The sequence below is a fragment of the Scyliorhinus torazame genome, chromosome 25 (assembly GCF_047496885.1).
Source record: "Scyliorhinus torazame isolate Kashiwa2021f chromosome 25, sScyTor2.1, whole genome shotgun sequence".
NCBI lineage: Eukaryota > Metazoa > Chordata > Chondrichthyes > Carcharhiniformes > Scyliorhinidae > Scyliorhinus > Scyliorhinus torazame.
The window spans coordinates 7,262,958-7,288,357 of record NC_092731.1 but is presented as its reverse complement, the minus strand read 5'-3'; the positions used below and the strand labels follow the sequence as shown (position 1 = coordinate 7,288,357).

The window sequence follows — 25,400 nt, the reverse complement described above, 5'->3', positions numbered from 1 at the left end:
CCCCCCACCCACACCCACACCCCACCCTCCCACCCCCCATCCACCCCCTCACAACTCTGGCCACTTTAGGTTCCCCGGTTGCTGTCTCTTAGGGCGGGCTGGGGGGGCAGTAGTTTTGACCAATCAGGCAGTCAATCGGAATCTCATTGCACGGCGGGCCAGGAGGGGCAGAATAGCCTCGTGCTGTTCCGACTCTCCCTTTGCCGGAGCTTGGAATCCAGGAATTCCAATCAGCGGGAACACCCAACATTCTAAATTTTGGTGGTAGGAAATTGGAGGGGGGGGTGGTGGGGGGGGGGGGGGGGGGATGAGAGTTGGGGAGAGGGAGGGAGGGAGAATTCTCTGTGCTGGGGGTCCTCTAATTTTGTTCGAGGGAGAATTTTTTTGTTATTTTTTGACACACTCTCCCCTGCTCTTCCCCCATCGCCTCGGAAAACCCCGGCTTCGAAACTCCGATTTTGAAGTATTTATCCGAATTTCCTTTGGAAATTTCCGATTGAATCTGCTTCCACCGCCGTCAGGCGCCACCTTCCGGATCACAACAACTCGCTGTGTTTTAAAATAAATGTAGAATACCCAATTCTTTTTTTCCAATTAAGGGGCAATTTAGCGTGGCCAATCCACCTACCCTGCACATCTTTGGGTTGTGGGGGTGAGACCCCGCAAACACGGGGAGAATGTGCAAACTCCACACAGACAGTGACCCTGAGCCGGGATCGAACCTGGGACCTCGGCGCCGTGAGGCAGCAGTGCTAACCACTGCGCCACCGCGCTCCCTTTCAACTCGCTGTTTTAACAACAAACTCTCCTCATCTCCTAGCTTTGCCCGCGCCCTCCTCAACCTGTGGGTTACTGACCCACTACCCACTGCCAGTGCAAACACTGTCTCCTTATTTACTCTCATCAAAGTCTCTCATAATTATGGACACCTCAAGTGACTCTTCCCTGAGGCTTCTCTGCTCCAAGGAGAACAATGCCGGCCCCTTCGGCCCCTCCACATTAACTGAAGCCCCTTTGGGCTGCTTCCCTCCTGGGAAGTCCCTCCCCGCAGCCTCTCGATGGCCTTGACATCCAGCGTAAAGAGTGGTGCCCAGAATTCGACACAAACCCTCCATTTGAGGCTGGAAGACGATAACAGACCAGATGGACATTTTGGTATCAGAGGAATTGTATATACACATCTGTAGTGTAGCCCGCTCAACGCCTCCCCCACAGTGTGGGCTGTGACCTGCTCCCCGCACCCAGGGTTAATGGGTCACCCCACCCCCCGCATTCTGATCGAACTCCCTCCCCATTTCCATCTCCCACATTTCAATGACATTAAATGGAATGACTGGGAGAAAGGGTTCCGACGATGAGAAATTGCTGGAGAGATTCATGTGAGCGGATGGGAGGGGCTGTCTGGGGGGGGAGTAGGTCGGGGGGGGGGGGGCGGGGAGAACATCAAGGGACTTTAAACCACGGGGAACAAGAGTGGAGATTGGGGGGGATTATAATCTGGAGCGAAAATTGAGACTGTTCCAGAGAAAAATATTTGGATTGTTTTACGCTTTGCAATTGTTGGGAATAACTTGGTCCCTGAAGAAATTTGTTGGACAAGATGTTTGTATTAAACCGAAGACAGTGATGAGACTGAGCGTATTCAGTGTCTATTTCCTCTGAGTGGCTACCAGGCATTTGGTTCAAGTGATTTCACCAGGTAACTACAGTAACGATTCAGCTTTACAGCGACACATACACAGTCCTGGTTACACATTACCGAGTCCTCGCTCCTCTCTCTCAGTTACTCCAGAGCCTGACCGATTATACAAATATCCAATCAGGACAAGGGAGCAATCATTCGCTGCTGGGTGAAGCTTGTGTCTGTCACATCCAGGATATCCAGTAACAAAATCAGGAATAAAGTCAAGGAGCGATTCCTTCTGCCGTCCTCACTCCGACCAGGAGATTTGCTGGAGCATGGATTTCCCGGAGGGGGTCATGGGACATATACGGTGGCACAGTGATTATCACTGTTGCGTCGCAGCGCCAGGAATCCGGGTTCGATTACGACCTCGGGTCACCATTTGTGTGGAGATTGCACATCCTCCCCGTGTCTGCGTGGGTTTCCTCCGGGTGCTCCAGTTTCCTCCCACAGCCCAAAGATGTGCAGGTAGGCGGTGGGGTAGTGGTATTGTTACTGGACTAGTTATCCAGTGACCCAGGGTAGTGCTCCGGGGGCCCGGGTTCGACCTCACCACAGCAGATGGTGAAATTTGAATTCAATAGAAAATCTGGAATTAAAAGTCTAACGATGACCCTAATCCACCGCTGTCGATTGTCGTGAAAAAACATCTGTTCACTAGTGTCCTTCAACAAAGGAAATCTGCCACCCTTACCCGGTCTGGCCTACATGTGACTCCAGGTCCACCGTGGGTTGACTCTTAAAGGCCCTCAGGGCTGGGCAGTAAATGCTGGCCCAGCCAGCAATGCCCACACTAAATTGCCCCTCAGTGTCTAAAGATGTGCAGGTTCGGTGGGTAATGGGGTTAATGATCCCTGGGTGGGGTGCCCGTTGGGGCACACCCGGATTCTGAGTCTTGATCACTGGGTGTGCCCGCTGGAGTACACCTAGAGTGGTAATTGAGGTCAGAGGTGCAGGAAAGGGGGGGGGGGTGGGTTCACATTGGGGGGCCATCCCAATGAATATGTCCCCTGAGTTTGAACCAGTGGCAATGCAGGTTTATGTAGGAGACGTCATTAACATTGCAGGCCAACTGTTTAGCCCTCTGTGCTAAACCCGCCCCTAATACTAGCCCAGATATTTGGGAACCCCACCACCTGGGGGTTCCCCTCCAAGTCACTCACCAACTTGACTTGGAAATATATCGCCGTTCCTTCACTATCCCTGGAACAAAATCTTGGAACTCCGTCCCTAACAGCACAGTGGGTGTATCTACATCTCAAGGACTGCAGGGGTTCAAGATAGCACCTCATTATCTTGTGAAGGGCAACTAGAGGTTTATAAGATGATGAGCGGGATAGATAGAGTGGACGTTCAGAGACTATTTCCTCGGTGGATGTAGCTGTTACAAGGGGGCATAACTATAAGGTTCGGGGTGGGAGATATAGGAGGGATGTCCGAGGTAGGTTCTTGACTCAGAGAGTGGTTAGGGTGTGGAATGGACTGCCTGCTGCGATAGTGGAGTCGGATACTTTAGGAACTTTCAAGCGGTTATTGGATAGGCACACCGGAATGACGGGGTGTGATAGCTTGATCTTGGTTTCGGACAATGCTCGGCACAACATCGAGGGCTGAAGGGCCTGTTCTGTGCAGTACTGTTCTATGTTCTATGTTCTAAATGCAATAGGGATTGATTCCTCCGGCATTGAAGCAGTGACAGGACCGAGAGGCAATAGCAGTGATCACTCACCAGGGAGCGCCGTCTCCACACATCCCTCACTCCCTCTCTTGGAGTTAAATCTCAGCTCGATGTGAGGTCAGTTATGGGGGAAACCTTCCAATTCTGGTTACCTGGCTAAAGTGTAGAATGAATTTAGCACCACGACCTTTGAAGCGTGTTTGAAGTCAATGCACTATTGTGACACAACAGCCAAAGTGTGCACAGCAAGATGGCCCACACAGCTCTGAGATACGGAGAGATCGTCCGCTTTTTGTGGAGTTGTTCGAAGAATAAACCGTGTGTTTCCCCCGCAGGGCGCTGTGAAGAACTCACCTGCTGTCCTTTGACATAGGGCCATGGGATCTTTCACCTGGTGCTGGGGGAGGGCAGGCTGGGCTTTGAATGGGGGCTTCAACTGGGGGGAGGGGTCAGCCTGGATTTTATATTCGAGCAGGAGAGTGGGATTAGACTGGGCGGGATATTAAAGGGTGCGGGGAGTGAGGGGGAGAGTGGGATTAGACTGGATGGGATATTAAAGGGTGTGGGGAGTGAGGGGGAGAGTGGGATTAGACTGGGTGGGATATTAAAGGGTGCGGGGAGTGAGGGGGAGAGTGGGATTAGACTGGATGGGATATTAAAGGGTGTGGGGAGTGAGGGGGAGAGTGGGATTAGGCTGGGTGGGATATTAAAGGGTGTGGGGAGTGAGGGGACAATGGGATTAGACTGGGTGGGATATTAAAGGGTGCGGGGAGTGAGGGGGAGAGTGGAATTAGACTGGGTGGGATATTAAAGGGTGCGGGGAGTGAGGGGGAGGGTGGGATTAGACTGGGTGGGATATTAAAGGGTGTGGGGAATGAGGGGGAGAGTGGGATTAGACTGGGTGGGATATTAAAGGGTGTGGGGAGTGAGGGGGAGATTGGGATTAGACTGGGTGGGATATTAAAGGGTGCGGGGAGTGAGGGGGAGAGTGGGATTAGACTGGGTGGGATATTAAAGGGTGTGGGGAGTGAGGGGGAGAGTGGGATTAGGCTGGGTGGGATATTAAAGGGTGTGGGGAGTGAGGGGACAATGGGATTAGACTGGGTGGGATATTAAAGGGTGTGGGGAGTGAGGGGGAGATTGGGATTAGACTGGGTGGGATATTAAAGGGTGTGGGGAGTGAGGGGGAGAGTGGGATTAGACTGGATGGGATATTAAAGGGTGTGGGGAGTGAGGGGGAGAGTGGGATTAGGCTGGGTGGGATATTAAAGGGTGCGGGGAGTGAGGGGGAGCGTGGGATTAGACTGGGTGGGATATTAAAGGGTGTGGGGAGTGAGGGGGAGAGTGGGATTAGGCTGGGTGGGATATTAAAGGGTGCGGGGAGTGAGGGGGAGAGTGGAATTAGACTGGGTGGGATATTAAAGGGTGCGGGGAGTGAGGGGGAGAGTGGGATTAGGCTGGGTGGGATATTAAAGGGTGTGGGGAGTGAGGGGAGAGTGGGATTAGACTGGGTGGGATATTAATGGGTGCGGGGAGTGAGGGGTGAGTAGGATTAGACTGGGTGGGATATCAAAGGGTGCGGGGAGTGAAGGGGAGAGCGGGATTAGACTGGGCGGGATATTAAAGGGTGTGGGGAGTGAGGGGAGAGTGGGATTAGACTGGGTGGGATATTAAAGGGTGTGGGGAGTGAGGGGAGAGTGGGATTAGACTGGGTGGGATATTAAAGGGCGTCGGGAGTGAGGGGGAGAGTGGGATTAGACTGGGTGGGATATTAAAGGGTGTGGGGAGTGAGGGGAGAGTGGGATTAGACTGGGTGGGATATTAAAGGGTGTGGGGAGTGAGGGGGAGAGTGGGATTAGGCTGGGTGGGATATTAAAGGGTGTGGGGAGTGAGGGGACAATGGGATTAGACTGGGTGGGATATTAAAGGGTGTGGGGAGTGAGGGGGAGATTGGGATTAGACTGGGTGGGATATTAAAGGGTGTGGGGAGTGAGGGGGAGAGTGGGATTAGACTGGATGGGATATTAAAGGGTGTGGGAAGTGAGGGGGAGAGTGGGATAAGGCTGGGTGGGATATTAAAGGGTGCGGGGAGTGAGGGGAGAGTGGGATTAGACTGGGTGGGATATTAAAGGGTGTGGGGAGTGAGGGGGAGAGTGGAATTAGACTGGGTGGGATATTAAAGGGTGTGGGGAGTGAGGGGAGAGTGGGATTAGACTGGATGGGATATTAAAGGGTGCGGGGAGTGAGGGGGAGAGTGGAATTAGACTGGGTGGGATATTAAAGGGTGCGGGGAGTGAGGGGGAGAGTGGAATTAGACTGGGTGGGATATTAAAGGGTGTGGGGAGTGAGGGGAGAGTGGGATTAGACTGGGTGGGATATTAAAGGGCGTCGGGAGTGAGGGGGAGAGTGGGATTAGACTGGGTGGGATATTAAAGGGTGTGGGGAGTGAGGGGGAGAGTGGGATTAGGCTGGGTGGGATATTAAAGGGTGCGGGGAGTGAGGGGGAGAGTGGAATTAGACTGGGTGGGATATTAAAGGGTGTGGGGAGTGAGGGGAGAGTGGGATTAGACTGGATGGGATATTAAAGGGTGCGGGGAGTGAGGGGGAGAGTGGAATTAGACTGGGTGGGATATTAAAGGGTGTGGGGAGTGAGGGGAGAGTGGGATTAGACTGGGTGGGATATTAAAGGGCGTCGGGAGTGAGGGGGAGAGTGGGATTAGACTGGATGGGATATTAAAGGGTGTGGGGAGTGAGGGGGAGAGTGGGATTAGGCTGGGTGGGATATTAAAGGGTGTGGGGAGTGAGGGGACAATGGGATTAGACTGGGTGGGATATTAAAGGGTGCGGGGAGTGAGGGGGAGAGTGGGATTAGACTGGGTGGGATATTAAAGGGTGCGGGGAGTGAGGGGGAGAGTGGAATTAGACTGGGTGGGATATTAAAGGGTGTGGGGAATGAGGGGGAGAGTGGGATTAGACTGGGTGGGATATTAAAGGGTGTGGGGAGTGAGGGGGAGATTGGGATTAGACTGGGTGGGATATTAAAGGGTGCGGGGAGTGAGGGGAGAGTGGGATTAGACTGGGTGGGATATTAAAGGGTGCGGGGAGTGAGGGGTGAGTGGGATTAGACTGGGTGGGATACTAAAGGGTGCGGGGAGTGAGGGGAGAGTGGGATTAGACTGGGTGGGATATTAAAGGGTGCGGGGAGTGAGGGGGAGAGTGGGATTAGACTGGGTGGGATATTAAAGGGTGTGGGGAGTGAGGGGGAGAGTGGGATTAGACTGGATGGGATATTAAAGGGTGTGGGGAGTGAGGGGGAGAGTGGGATTAGGCTGGGTGGGATATTAAAGGGTGTGGGGAGTGAGGGGGAGAGTGGGATTAGGCTGGGTGGGATATTAAAGGGTGCGGGGAGTGAGGGGGAGAGTGGGGTTAGACTGGGTGGGATATTAAAGGGTGTGGGGAGTGAGGGGAGAATGGAATTAGACTGGGTGGGATATTAAAGGGTGCGGGGAGTGAGGGGGAGAGTGGGATTAGACTGGGCGGGATATTAAAGGGTGTGGGGAGTGAGGGGAGAGTGGGATTAGACTGGGTGGGATATTAAAGGGTGTGGGGAGTGAGGGGAGAGTGGGATTAGACTGGGTGGGATATTAAAGGGTGTGGGGAGTGAGGGGACAATGGGATTAGACTGGGTGGGATATTAAAGGGTGTGGGGAGTGAGGGGGAGATTGGTATTAGACTGGGTGGGATATTAAAGGGTGTGGGGAGTGAGGGGGAGAGTGGGATTAGACTGGATGGGATATTAAAGGGTGTGGGGAGTGAGGGGGAGAGTGGGATTAGGCTGGGTGGGATATTAAAGGGTGCGGGGAGTGAGGGGGAGAGTGGGGTTAGACTGGGTGGGATATTAAAGGGTGTGGGGAGTGAGGGGAGAATGGAATTAGACTGGGTGGGATATTAAAGGGTGCGGGGAGTGAGGGGGAGAGTGGGATTAGACTGGGCGGGATATTAAAGGGTGTGGGGAGTGAGGGGAGAGTGGGATTAGACTGGGTGGGATATTAAAGGGTGTGGGGAGTGAGGGGAGAGTGGGATTAGACTGGGTGGGATATTAAAGGGCGTCGGGAGTGAGGGGGAGAGTGGGATTAGACTGGGTGGGATATTAAAGGGTGTGGGGAGTGAGGGGAGAGTGGGATTAGACTGGGTGGGATATTAAAGGGTGTGGGGAGTGAGGGGGAGAGTGGGATTAGACTGGGTGGGCTTTTAAAGGGTGTGGGGAGTGAAGGGAGAGTGGGATTAGACTGGGTGGGATATTAAAGTGTGCGGGGAGTGAGGGGGAGAGTGGGATTAGACTAGGTGGGATATTAAAGGGTGTGGGGAGTGAGGGGAGAGTGAGATTAGACTGGGCGGGATATTAAAGGATGTGGGGAGTGAGGGGGAGAGTGGGATTAGACTGGGTGGGATATTAAAGGGTGTGGGGAGTGAGGGGGAAGTGGGATTAGACTGGGTGGGGTATTAAAGGGTGCGGGGAGTGAGGGGGAGAGTGGGATTAGACTGGGTGGTATATTAAAGGGTGCGGGGAGTGAGGGGAGAGTGGAATTAGACTGGGCGGGATATTAAAGGGTGCGGGGAGTGAGGGGAGAGTGAGATTGGACTGGGTGGGATATTAAAGGGTGCAGGGAGTGAGGGGGAGAGTGGGATTAGACTGGGTGGGATATTAAAGGGTGCAGGGAGTGAGGAGGAGAGTGGGATTAGACTGGGCGGGATATTAAAGGGTGTGGGGAGTGAGGGGGAGAGTGGGATTAGACTGGGTGGGATATTAAAGGGTGCGGGGAGTGAGGGGGGAGTGTGATTAGACTGGGTGGAATATTAAAGGGTGTGGGGAGTGAGGGGGAGAGTGGGATTAGACTGGGTGGGATATTAAAGGGTGTGGGGAGTAAGGGGGAAAGTGGGATTAGACTGGATGGGATATTAAAGGGTGTGGAGAGTGAGGGGGAGAGTGGGATTAGACTGGGTGGGATATTAAAGTGTGCGGGGAGTGAGGGGGAGAGTGGGATTAGACTAGGTGGGATATTAAAGGGTGTGGGGAGTGAGGGGAGAGTGAGATTAGACTGGGCGGGATATTAAAGGATGTGGGGAGTGAGGGGGAGAGTGGGATTAGACTGGGTGGGATATTAAAGGGTGTGGGGAGTGAGGGGGAAGTGGGATTAGACTGGGTGGGGTATTAAAGGGTGCGGGGAGTGAGGGGGAGAGTGGGATTAGACTGGGTGGTATATTAAAGGGTGCGGGGAGTGAGGGGAGAGTGGAATTAGACTGGGCGGGATATTAAAGGGTGCGGGGAGTGAGGGGAGAGTGAGATTGGACTGGGTGGGATATTAAAGGGTGCAGGGAGTGAGGGGGAGAGTGGGATTAGACTGGGTGGGATATTAAAGGGTGCAGGGAGTGAGGAGGAGAGTGGGATTAGACTGGGCGGGATCTTAAAGGGTGTGGGGAGTGAGGGGGAGAGTGGGATTAGACTGGGTGGGATATTAAAGGGTGCGGGGAGTGAGGGGGGAGTGTGATTAGACTGGGTGGAATATTAAAGGGTGTGGGGAGTGAGGGGGAGAGTGGGATTAGACTGGGTGGGATATTAAAGGGTGTGGGGAGTAAGGGGGAAAGTGGGATTAGACTGGATGGGATATTAAAGGGTGTGGAGAGTGAGGGGGAGAGTGGGATTAGACTGGGTGGGATATTAAAGGGTGCGGGGATTGAGGGGAGACTGGGGTTAGACTGGGTGGGATATTAAAGGGTGTGGGGAGTGAGGGGTAGAGTGGGATTAGACTGGGTGGGATATTAAAGGGTGTGGGGAGTGAGGGGAGACTGGGGTTAGACTGGGTGGGATATTAAAGGGTGTGGAGAGTGAGGGGGAGAGTGGGATTAGACTGGGTGGGATATTAAAGGGTGTGGGGAGTGAGGGGGAGAGTGGGATTAGACAGGGTGGGATATTAAAGGGTGTGGGGAGTGAGGGGAGAGTGGGATTAGACTGGGTGGGATATTAAAGGGTGTGGGAGTGAGGGGGAGAGTGGGATTAGACTGGGTGGGATATTAAATGGTGTGGGGAGGGAGGGGAGAGTGGGATTAGACTGGGTGGGATATTAAATGGTGTGGGGATGGAGGGGAGAGTGGGATTAGACTGGGTGGGATATTAAAGGGCGTGGGGAGTGAGGGGAGAGTGGGATTAGACTGGGTGGGATATTTAAGGGTGTGGGGAGTGAGGGGGAGAGTGGGATTAGACAGGGTGGGATATTAAAGCGTGTGGGGAGTCAGGGGAGAGTGGGATTAGACTGGGTGGGAAATTAAAGGGTGTGGGGAGTGAGGGGGAGAGTGGGATTAGACAGGGTGGGATATTAAAGCGTGTGGGGAGTCAGGGGAGAGTGGGATTAGACTGGGTAAATTAAAGGGTGCGGGGAGTGAGGGGGAGAGTGGGATTAGACTGGGTGGGATATTAAAGGGTGTGGGGAGTGAGGGGGAGAGTGGGAAATAGACTGGGCGGGATATTAAAGGGTGTGGGGAGTGAGGGGGAGAGTGGGAAATAGACTGGGTGGGATATTAAAGGGTGTGGGGAGTGAGGAGGAGAGTGGGATTAGACTGGGTGGGATATTAAAGGGTGTGGGGAGTGAGGGGAGAGTGGGATTAGACTGGGTGGGATATTAAAGGGTGCGGGGAGTGAGGGTGAGAGTGGGATTTGACTGGGTGGGATATTAAAGGTGCGGGGAGTGAGGGGAGAGTGGGATTAGACTGGGTGGGATATTAAAGCGTGCGGGGAGTGAGGAGAGAGTGGGATTAGACTGGGTGGGATATTAAAGGGCGTGGGGAGTGAGGGGAGAGTGGGATTAGACTGGGTGGGATATTAAAGGGTGCGGGGAGTGAGGGTGAGAGTGGGAATAAACTGGGTGGGATATTAAAGGGTGCGGGGAGTGAGGGTGAGAGTGGGATTAGACTGGGTGGGATATTAAAGGGTGTGAGGGGAGAGTGGGATTAGACTGGGTGGGATATTAAAGGGTGCGGGGAGTGAGGGTGAGAGTGGGATTAGACTGGGTGGGATATTAAAGGGTGCGGGGATTGAGCGATTAGGCTGGGTGGGATATTAAAGGGCGCGGGGAGTGAGGGGGAGAGTGGGATTCGACAGGGTGGGATATTAAAGGGTGTGGGGAGTGAGGGGAGAGTGGGATTAGACTGGGTGGGATATTAGAGGGTGCGGGGAGTGAGGGGGAGTGGGATTAGACTGGGTGGGATATTAAGGGGTGCGGGGAGTGAGGGGGAGACTGGGATTAGGCTGGGTGGGATATTAAAGGGTGTGGGGACTGAGGGGAGAGTGGGAATAGACTGGGTGGGATATTAAAGGGTGTGGGGACTGAGGGGAGAGTGGGATTAGTCTGTCTGGGATAGTAAAGGGTGCGGGGAGTGAGGGGGAGTGGGATTAGACTGGGTGGGATATTAAGGGGTGCGGGGAGTGAGGGGGAGAGTGGGATTAGGCTGGGTGGGATATTAAAGGGTGCGGGGAGTGAGGGGGAGTGGGATTAGACTGGGTGGGATATTAAGGGGTACGGGGAGTGAGTGGGAGAGTGGGATTAGGCTGGGTGGGATATTAAAGGGTGCGGGGAGTGAGGGGGAGTGGGATTAGACTGGGTGGGATATTAAGGGGTGCGGGGAGTGAGGGGGAGAGTGGGATTAAGCTGGGTGGGATATTAAAGGGTGTGGGGAGTGAGGGTGAGAGTGGGATTAGACTGGGTGGGATATTGAAGGGTGCGGGGAGTGAGGGTGAGAGTGGGATTAGACTGGGTGGGATATTAAAGGGTGCGGGGAGTGAGGGGAGAGTGGGATTAGACTGGTTGGGATATTAAAGTGTGCGGGGAGTGAGGGATTAGACTGGGTGGGCTAATAAAGGGTGCGGGGAGTGAGGGTGAGAGTGGGATTAGACTGGGTGGGATATTAAAGGGTGCGGGGAGTGAGCGATTAGGCTGGGTGGGATATTAAAGGGTGCGGGGAGTGAGGGGGAGAGTGGGATTAGACTGGGTGGGATAGTAAAGGGTGCGGGGAGTGAGGGTGAGAGTGGGATTAGGCTGGGTGGGGTATTAAAGGGTGCGGGGAGTGAGGGGGAGAGTGCGATTACAGATTTGAAAGTTTATTTGTTGAATCTCTATTCATCCTGCACAAAATTTACCTGAAACTGGATGACAAATCCAGAGACCCCCAGGATAATGTTCTGGGGGACACGGGTTCAAACCCCACTAGAGCCGCTGGTGGAATTTATATTCAATTCACCGAATCTGGAATTGAAAGCAGGTTTCAGGAACGGCGACCGCGGCAACAATCATCGATTGTTGTAAAACCCCATCTGGTTCACTCATGAAGGAAATCCGCCGTCCTTCCCCGGTCTGGCCTACAGGTGACTCCAGACCCACAGCAAGGTGGTTAACTCATAACTGCCCCTCTGGAATGGCCGAGCCTCATCACACTACCCCCACACGACAGTCCCCCCACACGACAGACCCCCACACGACAGACCCCCACACGACAGTCCCTCCACACGACAGACCCCCACACGACAGACCCCCACACGACAGTCCCCCCACACGACAGTCCCCCCACACGACAGACCCCCCACACGACAGTCCCCCCCACACGACAGTCCCCCCACACGGCAGTCCCCCCACACGACAGTCCCCCCACACGACAGTCCCCCCACACGACAGTCCCCCCACACGGCAGTCCCCCCACACGACAGTCCCCCACACGACAGACCCCCACACAACAGTCCCCCCACCACACTACCCCTCCACTCGCTCTCCCCCACACCCCCACTCCCCGGCACTCAGACACGCCTCGCTGTTTTTTGTAACTTTATTCAAAAATACATTTTTATTAGAAACCTTCACAACTGTTGCATCCAAATGTCGGGATTCTGAGAAGTGAGCGAATCGAAGGTGCCCCCGCGTTGCAGAAACACTAAACATCTCACATCCAATAACCCCCCCTCGAGCCCCCCCCCCCCCCACCGCCCCTCCCCCACGCCCCTCCCCTCTGGTGCTCAAATCATCCCGGGCGAGATTCTTATTCACATTCCTCCGGGAGTGGAAATCCCGAAGCAGTTCCGGATCCCGATCCAAGCAAAGTCACGGCTGCCGAGGAATACGGCGGATTCCCGAGGGAATGTCGTCATTGGGCCGCCATTTCGAACAGGCAGACAGATAGCGGGGTCCCAATAGCCCCCCCACCCCCCCTCCACAAACCAGCCCCCCCCACACACCCCTCGTTACTCAAACCAGCCCCCCCCACCCCCCCACCCCCCCCCCGTCTCTCTGCAAATCATCTCCCCCCACACACCCCCAACTACCCCCCCCGCTCCTCAAACTAGCCGCCCCACCCCCCCAAACCAGCTCCCCACCCCCCTGGTCCGCAAACCAGCCCCCCTTCACCCATCCCGCTCCTCAAAACAGCCCCCAACCCCAGATTGCCTGGGTGCCCCCCCTTCCCCCAAGAACCGGGTGACCTGACCCGCCCCCTCCCCCCAAGGGAACCCATAAATAGGAAGACCCCCCCAAGGACCCCCGTAATAGTGAGACCCTTTCCCCGGGACTCCCTACCTGAGAGACCCCCCCCTGACAGAGACCCCCTAACTGGAGAGACCCTCTAACTTAAGGACCCCCTTCCACCCACAGGAACCCCCTTACTAAAGGGACTTTCCTCCCCCCCACACACACAGACCGCACCATCCCTCTGTCCCCCTCAGAAAAGAGACCCTGTCTAGAAGCTAGAGAGCAGTCCCAACAGGGGCAGTGTAAAGATTACAGCTGTAACACTCACCTGGATGCTCCACCTGTCGATTCCTGGAATGAACAGCTGTTACCTGTGTTTCAACCCCTCAGATCCATTAGCTGAAGCCATTCATTCCTTCCCAGTAGTGGGCTGTGATTGACAGCTCCCACAAAACAGCTGCAGCCTTGATTCATTCATCACCCTTCATGGATGAGTGACTCTATAAGTGCTGAAACCCCCAAGTTTCCAAACGTCAACCACATCAAACCAATCACTAAGTGTATTCCAATCACTCAAGCATGTGATTGGAATGCACTTACCTCTCTTTCATGTGGTTACTGTTTGGAAATGTTGGGGTTTCAGCACTTATAGAGTCACTCATCCATGAAGGGCGATGAATGAATCAAGGTTTCAGCTGTTTTGTGGAAGCTGTCAACCACAGCCCACTACTGGGAAGGAATGAATGACTTGTAGCTAATGGATCTGAGGGATTTGAAACGGGAATGGACAGGTGGAGCATTGGGGTGAGTGTTACAGCTGTAATCTTTCTCACTGTGCCTGTCTGGACTGCTCTCTAACTCCGAGACAGCGGTCTCTTTTCTGCAAGGTAGGACTGGATGGTGAGGGGGGGCTCCCTTTAGTCAGGGGGTCACTGTGGGGGATCCCTTTAGACATGAGGTTCCTTGTGTGTGTGTGTGTGGGGGGGGGGTCCTTTAGTTAGGCGGTCCCTGGGGTGTTCTCCCTATTAAGGGGGTCTGGGAGGGTCTCCTATTTTGGGGGTCTCTTGGGGGTCTGGGGTGGGCAGGTGGTACATTGTGGGGGTGGGTGGCCCTCAGATGGACCTTGGGGGTTATCCCTTAAGGAGATTACCCCTTGGTTACCGCGAGGTCCACCAAGTCAGGCTGACGTTTGGTGTAATAATCCCCGCCCCAGGGGGCTGGAGATTAGGGGGCTGGGCCCGTTAGACAGATGTAACTGGGTCATTCATGAGCGCGGGGTGGAACTCGATCAGAGCATCGCGATGGGACCTTCCCACCCTCACATCTCCTCAACCCCCCCCCCCCACTCCCTCACTCTCCCACCCCCTCCTCGAGTGGCACAGTAGCACAGTGGTTAGCACTGTTGCTTCACAGCGCCAGGGAACTAGGTTCGATTCCCCGCTGGGTCACTGTCTGTGCGGAGTCTGCCCGCTCTCCCCGTGTCTGCGTGGGTTTCCTCCGGGTGCTCCGGTTTCCTCCCACATTTGATTTGATTTTGATTTGATTTGATTTATTATTGTCACAAGTATTAGTATACAGTGAAAAGTATTGTTTCTTGCATGCTGTACAAACAATGCGTACCGTACATCGGGGAGGAAGGAGAGACTGCAGAATATAATGTTACAGTTAGAGCAAGGTGTAGAGAAAAGATCAACTTAATAAAAGAGTTAGAATGAGGTTTTAGAAGCATAGAACGAGAGTAAAAGATTCGAGGGCATGCAGGGCACAGCTTGCCCCGCTCCGGCGCCATCTTGGAAATGGATAAGTCCAAATATGTGCAGGTTAGGTGGATTAGCTGCGTTAAAATTGCCCCATAGTGCCCAAAAAGGTTTGGTGGGGTTACTGGGTTACGGGAATGGGGTGGAGGCGTGGGCTAAAGTAGGGTGCTCTTTCCAAGGGCCGGTGCAGACTCGATGGGCCGAATGGCCTCCTTCTGCACTGTTGATTCTATGATTCTCACCCTCGCATCTGACCCCTCGCCCTTGCAACCCTCAACCTCCCACTCCCTCACCCTCCCACCCTCCCACTCCCTCACTCACTCACCAGCCTAGAAGGCTTTAGTCAAATAGATTTCTGCTAATTAGTTTGTCAGACGTATTAAACTAACTTTGAAAACTTTTTTCCTAATTGTTATTTTTTTTACAATTTGTTAAAATGCTAAAGTTCCACCCCATCACCGGGGGATTTTCCCGTTCCCTGTCCCCCAGTATTTGCTTTTTTGATTCACTCGGAATAATTTTCCTGCAGTTCATGATCCCAGGTCTACCAGGCTGCTTGTCAGGGATCCCAGGATACCTTCCTCCATCATGTGGGAATGAATGAGATCTGGGTGTTGAAGGACAGCGCTGGTCAGAGGGAGGACGGGGTTCAGCGACTGGGGATGGAGGCTTCCAGGATACAGAATTCCCGGGGTCCCAGCTCGAGGGAGGGGGCTCTGGTCCGGAGAGAGCTCCTCTTCGTCAGAGCTGCTGAGGAGGAGTTTGGCCCGGGACAGCTGCTTCAGCGAATCTTTGCCGTGCGGGTTAGTGTTCTCTCTGAGTGAGTGAATCAAAGAAGGATCATTAATTCCACATCTTCATCACGGCATCAGTTAGACCAATAATATCCCTCAGTCAGATCAAGAATCAATTGATTAGATCAATAAATGGCAGTGTTCCTGGCTGGAATTCTATCCACACCTCCTGGCATAGAGAACAACATGTGTTAGCCCTGCTTTGTGCATGGCCAGCCATTCCCAATCCCGGATTACTCCCCATTCGCAGCCTATCCCAATCCCGGATTACTCCCCATTCACAGCCCATCCCAATCCCGGATTACTCCCCATTCGCAGCCATTCCCAATCCCGGATTACTCCCCATTCACAGCCTATCCCAATCCCGGATTACTCCCCATTCGCAGCCATTCCCTATCCCGGATTACTCCCCATTCACAGCCTATCCCAATCCCGGATTACTCCCCATTCGCAGCCATTCCCAATCCCGGATTACTCCCCATTCGCAGCCATTCCCAATCCCGGATTACTCCCCATTCGCAGCCAATCCCAATCCCGGATTACTCCCCATTCGCAGCCATTCCCAATCCCGGATTACTCCCCATTCGCAGCCATTCCCAATCCCGGATTACTCCCCATTCGCAGCCTATCCCAATCCCGGATTACTCCCCATTCACAGCCTATCCCAATCCCGGATTACTCCCCATTCGCAGCCTATCCCAATCCCGGATTACTCCCCATTCGCAGCCATTCCCAATCCCGGATTACTCCCCATTCACAGCCTATCCCAATCCCGGATTGCTCCCCATTCACAGCCTATACCAATCCCAGATTACTCCCCATTCACAGCCATTCCCAATCCCAGATTACTCCCCATTCACAGCCCATCCCAATCCCGGATTACTCCCCATTCACAGCCATTCCCAATCCCGGATTACTCCCCATTCACAGCCTATACCAATCCCAGATTACTCCCCATTCACAGCCCATCCCAATCCCGGATTACTCCCCATTCGCAGCCATTCCCAATCCCGGAATACTCCCCATTCACAGCCTATACCAATCCCAGATTACTCCCCATTCACAGCCATTCCCAATCCCAGATTACTCCCCATTCACAGCCCATCCCAATCCCGGATTACTCCCCATTCACAGCCTATACCAATCCCAGATTACTCCCCATTCACAGCCCATCCCAATCCCGGATTACTCCCCATTCGCAGCCATTCCCAATCCCGGATTACTCCCCATTCACAGCCTATCCCAATTCCGGATTACTCCCTATTCACAGCCCATCCCAATCCCGGATTACTCCCCATTCGCAGCCATTCCCAATCCCGGATTACTCCCCATTCACAGCCTATACCAATCCCAGATTACTCCCCATTCACAGCCCATCCCAATCCCGGATTACTCCCCATTCGCAGCCATTCCCAATCCCGGATTACTCCCCATTCACAGCCTATCCCAATCCCGGATTACTCCCCATTCGCAGCCTATCCCAATTCCGGATTACTCCCCATTCACAGCCATTCCCAATCCCGGATTACTCCCCATTCACAGCCTATCCCCAATCCCGGATTACTCCCCATTCACAGCCTATCCCAATTCCGGATTACTCCCCATTCACAGCCATTCCCAATCCCGGATTACTCCCCATTCCCAGCCCTTCCAAACCCCGGTTTACCCCCTGTTCCCGCCCATTCCCATTCCCATTCCTTACCTGTCTTTAGTCTCAGACGCTCTGTCCCGCTGCCTCCGGTTTTTAAACCAGTTGCTGACCTGTGTTGTGGTCAGTCCGGTGCCTTCAGCCAATTCCCGCTTCTCCCGGGGAGAGGGGTACGGATTGTGCAAATACCATTCCCGCAAAACACCCCGCGATTTCTCCTGGAGGAGGGGAGGATTGAAGAGAACAAGGGGAGAGGAAACAAGAAGGAAAATTTAAATTACAGCTCAAATCGAAAATTCATCAAATTCCAAATAATTTGGCCGATGTGAATGACTGGAATTGATAATCAATAAATTGTAAATCAGCAATTAGACATCACAGATTGCAATGTTTCAATAATCAAACCCTCCACTTCCCAAACACTGACCCCCACAAACACTTTCCCTCCGAAACACTGACCCCCTCCCCAAGCACTGACCCCCCCCCCCCAAACACTGACACTCCAAACACTGGCCTCCTCCCCAAACACTGACCCCCACAAACACTTTCCCCCCGAAACACTGACCCCCTCCCCAAGCACTGACACCCCCCCCAAACACTGACACTCCAAACACTGGCCTCCTCCCCAAACACTGACACTCCAAACACTGACACCGGAAACACTGGCCCCCTCCCCAAACACTGACCCCCCCCCCCCCCAAACACTGACACTCCAAACACTGACACCGGAAACACTGGCCCCCTCCCCAAACACTGACCCCCCCTCCCCCAAACACTGACACTCCAAACACTGGCCCCCTCCCCAAACACTGAGCCCCCCAAACACTGACACCCGAAACACTGGCCCCCTCCCCAAACACTGAGCCCCCCAAACACTGACCCCCCCTATCACTGACCCCCCAAACACTGACCCCCCAAACACTGACACTCCAAACACTGGCCCCCTCCCCAAACACTGACCACCCCAAACACTGACCCACTCCCCAAACACTGACCCCCCCAAACACTGACCCCCCCCATACACTGACACCCGAAACACTGGCCCCCTCCCCAAACACTAACCCACCAAACACTGACCCCCCAACACTGACCCCCCCAAATACTGACCCCCCAAACGCTGACACCCCAAACACTGACACCCCAAAGACTGACCCCCCCAAACACTGACACTCCAAACACTGGCCCCCACCCCAAACACTGACCCCCCAAAACACTGACACACACCCCAAACACTGACCCCCGCAAACACTGACCCCCCATACACTGACTCCCCCAAACACTGACACCCCCAAACACTGACACCCGAAACACTGGCCCCCTCCCCAAACACTGACCCCCCCAAACACTGATCCCCCCAAACACTGACCCCCCCCCAAACACTGACCCCCCCAAACACTGACACCCCAAACACTGGCCCCCTCCCCAAACACTGACCCCCCCAAACACTGACCCACTCCCCAAACACTGAGCCCCCAAAACACTGACACACTCCCCAAACGCTGACCCCCGCAAACACTGACCCCCCATACACTGACTCCCCCAAACACTGACCCCCTAAACACTGACTCCCCCAAACACTGACCCCCCAAACACTGACACCCGAAACACTGGCCCCCTCCCAAACACTGACCCCCCCAAACACTGACCCCCCCAAACACTGGCCCCCTCCCCAAACACTGACGCCCCAAACACTGACCCACTCCCCAAACACTGAGCCCCCCAAACACTGACCCCCCCAATCACTGACCCCCCCAAACACTGACCCCCCCAAACACTGACCCCCCCAAACACTGACACCCCAAACACTGACACCCCAAACACTGGCCCCCTCCCCAAACACTGACCCCCCAAACACTCACCCACTCCCCAAACACTGACCCCCCAAACACTGACCAACCCGAACACTGACACCCCCCCAAACACTTACCCACTCCCCAAACACTGACCCCCCCAAACACTGACCCCCCATACACTGACCCCGCCAAACACTGTCCGCCCCAAACATTGACCCCCCATACACTGTTCCCCCAAACACAGACCCCCCAAACACTGCCCCCCCCAAACACTCACCCCCCAAACACTGACCCCCCTCCCCAAACACTGTCCCCCCTCCCCAAACACTGACCCCCCAAACACTGAACCCCCCAAACACTGACCCCCTGCCCAAACACTGATCCCCCCAAGCACTGACCCCCCTCTCCAAACACTGACCCCCTCCCCAAACACTGACCCCCCAAACACTGACCCCCCAAACACTGACCCCCCAAACACTGACCCCCCCAAACACTGACCCCCAAACACTGACCCCCTCCCCAAACACTGACCCCCCATACACTGGCCCCCCAAACACAGACCCCCCCAAACACTGATCCCCCAAACACTGACCCCCCCCAAACACTGAATCCCCCAAAACACTGACCCCCAAACACTGACCCCCAAACACTAACCCCCAAACATTGACCCCCTCCCCAAACACTGACCCCCCCAAACACTGACCCCCCCAAACACTGACCCCCCAAACACTGACCCCCCTCAAACACTGATCCCCCCATACACTGACTCCCCCAAACACTGACCGCCCTCCCCAAACACTGACCCCCTCCCCAAACACTGACCCCCCCTCCCCAAACACTGACCCACCAAACACTGACCGCCCTCCCCAAACACTGACCCCCTCCCCAAACACTGACCCCCCTCCCCAAACACTGACCCGCCCAAACACTGACCCCCCTCTCCAACCACTGACCCCCCCTCCCCAAACACTAACCCCCCCAAGCACTGACACACCTCTCCAAACACTGACACCCCAAACACTGGCCCTCTTCCCAAACACTGACCCCCCCAAACACTGACCCCCCAAACACTGACCCCCCTCAAACACTGACCCCACCAAACACTACCCCCCAAACACTGAACCCCCAAACACTGAACCAATCCCCAAACACTGACCCCCCCAAACACAGACCCCCCCCCAAACACTGACACCCCAAACACTGGCCCTCTTCCCAAACACTGACCCCCCCAAACACTGACCCCCCAAACACTGACCCACCTCAAACACTGACCCCCCCATACACTGACACCCCAAACACTGACCGCCCTCCCCAAACACTGACCCCCTCCCCAACCACTGACCCCCCCTCCCCAAACACTGACCCCCCAAACACTGACCCCCTCCCCAAACACTAACCATCTCCCCAAACACTGACCCGCCCAAACACTGACCCCCCTCTCCAACCACTGACCCTCTCCCCAAACACTGACCCCCCCAAACACTGACAAACCTCTCCAAACACTGACCCCCCCAAACACTGACCCCCCAGATACTGACCCCCCCCAAACACTACCCCCCAAACACTGACCCCCCCAAACAGTGACCCCCCCAAACACTGACACCCCAAACACTGACACCCCAAACAGTGGCCCCCTCCCCAAACACTGAACCCCCAAACACTGACCCCCCCAAACACTGACACCCCAAACAGTGGCCCCCTCCCCAAACACTGAACCCCCAAACACTGAACCAATCCCCAAACACTGACCCCCCCAAACACTGACACCCCAAACACTGGCCCCCTTCCCAAACACTGACCCTCCCAAAAACTGACCCCCCCCAAACACTGACCCCCCAAACACTGACCCATCAAACACTGACCCCACCGAACACTGACACCCCCCCAAACACTGACCCACTCCCCAAACAATGAACCCCCCAAACACTGACCCCCCCATACACTGACCCCGCCAAACACTGTCCGCCCCAAACACTGACCCCCCATACACTGTTCCCCCAAACACAGACCCCCCAAACACTGCCCCCCCAAACACTCACCCCCCCAAACACTGACCCCCTCCCCAAACACTGTCCCCCCTCCCCAAACACTGACCCCCCCAAACACTGACCCCCCAAACACTGACCCCCTGCCCAAACACTGATCCCCCCAAACACTGACCCCCCTCTCCAAACACTGAACCCCTCCCCAAACACTGACCCCCCAAACACTGACCCCCCCAAACACTGACTCCCTCCAAACACTGACCCCCAAACACTGGCCCCCTCCCCAAACACTGACCACCCAAACACTGACCCCCCAAACACTGATCCTCCAAACACTGACCCCCCCAAACACTGAACCCCCCAAAACACGGACCCCCCCAAACACTGACACCCCAAACACTGACACACCAAACACTGGCCCCCTCCCCAAACACTGACCCCCCAAACACTGACCCACTCCCCAAACACTGAGCCCCCCAAACACTGACCCCCCCAATCACTGACCCCCCCAAACACTGACCCCCCCAAACACTGACCCCCCAAACAGTGACACTCCAAACACTGGCCCCCTCCCCAAACACTGACCCCCCAAACACTGACCCAGACCCCAAACACTGACCCCCCCCATACACTGACACCCGAAACACTGGCCCCCTCCCCAAACACTAACCCACCAAACACTGACCCCCCAAACACTGACCCCCCCCAAATACTGACCCCCCAAACACTGACACCCCAAACACTGACACCCCAAACACTGGCCCCCTCCCCAAACACTGACCCCCCCAAATACTGACACTCCAAACACTGGCCCCCTCCCCAAACACTGACCCCCCAAAACACTGACACACTCCCCAAACACTGACCCCCGCAAACACTGACCCCCCATACACTGACTCCCCCAAACACTGACACCCCCAAACACTGACACCCGAAACACTGGCCCCCTCCCCAAACACTGACCCCCCCAAACACTGACCCCCCCAAACACTGACACCCCAAACACTGGCCCCCTCCCCAAACACTGACCCCCCAAACACTGACCCACTCCCCAAACACTGAGCCCCCCAAACACTGACCCCCCCAAATACTGACACCCGAAACACTGGCCCCCTCCACAAACACTGACCCCCCCCAAACACTGAACCCCCCAAACACAGGCCCCCTCCCCAAACACTGACGCCCCAAACACTGACCCACTCCCCAAACACTGAGCCCCCCAAACACTGACCAACCCAATCACTGACCCCCCCAAACACTGACCCCCCAAACACTGACCCCCCAAACAATGACACCCCAAACACTGACACCCCAAACACTGGCCCCCTCCCCAAACACTGACCCCCCAAACACTGACCCACTCCCCAAACGCTGACCCCCTCAAACACTGACCCCCCCAAACACTGACCCCCCTCCCCAAACACTGACCCCCCAACACTGACCCCCACATACACTGACCCCCCAAACACTGACCCCCCTCCCCAAACACTGACCCCCCAAACACTGAACCCCTCCCCAAACACTTTCCCCCTCCCCAAACACTGACCCCCCCAAGCACTGACTGCCCAAACACTGACCCCCCAAACACTGACCAATCCTAACACTGACACCCCCCCAAACACTGACCCACTCCCCAAACACTGACCCCCCCCAAACACTGACCCCCCCATACACTGACCCCGCCAAACACTGTCCGCCCCAAACATTGACCCCCCATACACTGTTCACCCAAACACAGACCCCCAAACACTGCCCCCCCCAAACACTCACCCCCCAAACACTGACCCCCCTCCCCAAACACTGTCCCCCTCCCAAACACTGACCCCCCAAAAACTGACCCCCCTAAACACTGACCCCCTGCCCAAACACTGATCCCCTCAAGCACTGACCCCCCTCTCCAAACACTGACCCCCTCCCCAAACACTGACCCCCCAAACACTGACCCCCCAAACACTGACCCCCCCAAACACTGACCCCCCCAAACACTGACCCCCAAACACTGACCCCCTCCCCAAACACTGACCCCCCATACACTGCCCCCCCAAAAAACAGACCCCCCAAACACTGATCCCCCAAACACTGACCCCCCCAAACACTGAACCCCCCAAAACACTGACCCCTGAAACACTGACCCCCCTCCCCAAACACTGACCCCACAAACACTAACCCCCAAAAACTGACCCCCCAAACACTAACCCTAAAAGATTGACCCCCTCCCCAAACACTGACCCCCCCAAACACTGACCCCCCCAAACACTGACCCCCAAACACTGACCCCCTCAAACACAGATCCCCCCATACACTGACTCCCCCAACCACTGACCGCCCTCCCCAAACACTGAGCCCCACCCCAAACACTGACCCCCCCTCCCCAAACACTTATCCACCAAACACTGACCCCCTCCCCAAACACTAACCACCTCCCCAAACACTGACCCCGCCAAACACTGTCCGCCCCAAACATTGACCCCCCATACACTGTTCACCCAAACACAGACCCCCCAAACACTGCCCCCCCCAAACACTCACCCCCCAAACACTGACCCCCCTCCCCAAACACTGTCCCCCTCCCAAACACTGACCCCCCAAAAACTGACCCCCCTAAACACTGACCCCCTGCCCAAACACTGATCCCCTCAAGCACTGACCCCCCTCTCCAAACACTGACCCCCTCCCCAAACACTGACCCCCCAAACACTGACCCCCCAAACACTGACCCCCCCAAACACTGACCCCCCCAAACACTGACCCCCAAACACTGACCCCCTCCCCAAACACTGACCCCCCATACACTGCCCCCCCCAAAAACAGACCCCCCAAACACTGATCCCCCAAACACTGACCCCCCCAAACACTGAACCCCCCAAAACACTGACCCCTGAAACACTGACCCCCCTCCCCAAACACTGACCCCACAAACACTAACCCCCAAAAACTGACCCCCCAAACACTAACCCCCAAAGATTGACCCCCTCCCCAAACACTGACCCCCCCAAACACTGACCCCCCCCAAACACTGACCCCCCAAACACTGACCCCCTCAAACACAGATCCCCCCATACACTGACTCCCCCAAACACTGAGCCCCACCCCAAACACTGACCCCCCCTCCCCAAACACTTATCCACCAAACACTGACCCCCTCCCCAAACACTAACCACCTCCCCAAACATTGACCCGCCCAAACACTGACCCCCCTCTCCAACCACTGACCCCCCTCCCCAAACACTGACCCCCCCAAACACTGACACACCTCTCCAAACACTGACACCCCCAAACACTGACCCCCACAAACACTGACCCCCCCAAACACTGACCCCACCAAACACTACCCCCCAAACACTGACCCCCCAAAACACTGACCCCCGCAAACACTGACACCCCAAACACTGACACCCTAAACAGTGGCCCACTCCCCAAACACTGAACCCCCAAACACTGAACCAATCCCCAAACACTGACCCCCCCAAACACAGACCCCCCCAAACACTGACACCCCAAACACTGGCACTCTTCCCAAACACTGACCCCCCCCAAACACTGACCCCCCAAACACTGACCCCCCTCAAACACTGACCCCCCCATACACTGACTCCCCCAAACACTGACCGCCCTCCCCAAACACTGACCCCCTCCCCAAACACTGAACCCCCCTCCCCAAATACTGACCCCCCAAACACTGACCCCCTCCCCAAACACTAACCATCTCCCCAAACACTGACCCGCCCAAACACTGACCCCCCTCTCCAAACACTGACCCCCCCAAACACTGACCCCCCAAACAGTGGCCCCCTCCCCAAACACTGAACCCCCAAACACTGACACCCCAAACAGTGGCCCCCTCCCCAAACACTGAACCCCCAAACACTGAACCAATCGCCAAACACTGACCCCCCCAAATACTGACCCCCCCAAACACTGACACCCCAAACTCTGGCCCCCTTCCCAAACACTGACACCCCCAAACACTGACCCACTCCCCAAACACTGACCCTCCCAAACACTGACCCCCCCAAACACTGACCCCCCAAACACTGACCCACCAAACACTGACCCCCCCGAACACTGACACCCCCCCAAACACTGACCCACTCCCCAAACACTGACCCCCCCCAAACACTGACCCCCCCAAACACTGACCCTCCCAAACACTGACCCCCTGCCCAAACACTGATCCCCCCAAACACTGACCCCCTCCCCAAACACTGACCCCCCATACACTGGCCCCCCCAAACACAGACCCCCCAAAAACTGATCCCCCAAAAACTGACCCCCCCAAACACTGAACCCCCAAAACACTGACCCCAGAAACACTGACCCCCCTCACCAAACACTGACCCCCACAAACACTGACCCCCCAAACACTGACCCCCAAAAAACACTGACCCTCAAACATTGACCCCCTCCCCAAACACTGACCCCCCAAACACTGACCCCCCCAAACACTGACCCCCCAAACACCAACCCCCTCAAACACTGATCCCCCCATACACTGACTCCCCCAAACACTGACCGCCCTCCCCAAACACTGACCCCCTCCCCAAACACTGATCCT

General features: G+C 55.5%; 1 protein-coding gene across 1 annotated transcript in view; it reads right to left on the bottom strand.

The window, feature by feature from the left end:
• Positions 1–14,210: 14,210 nt before the first annotated feature.
• LOC140402278 (homeobox protein SIX1-like) overlaps positions 14,211–25,400 on the bottom strand; it is a 31,070-nt gene continuing 19,880 nt past the window's right edge. Inside the window, exons 2-3 of the mRNA XM_072489925.1 lie at positions 17,122–17,285; positions 14,211–15,441 (exon numbers count right to left, since the gene is read on the bottom strand). Of these exons, the coding sequence (XP_072346026.1) occupies positions 15,156–15,441; positions 17,122–17,285 (450 nt within the window). The 3' untranslated portion in view covers positions 14,211–15,155. The remainder of the gene's footprint in view (positions 15,442–17,121; positions 17,286–25,400) is intronic.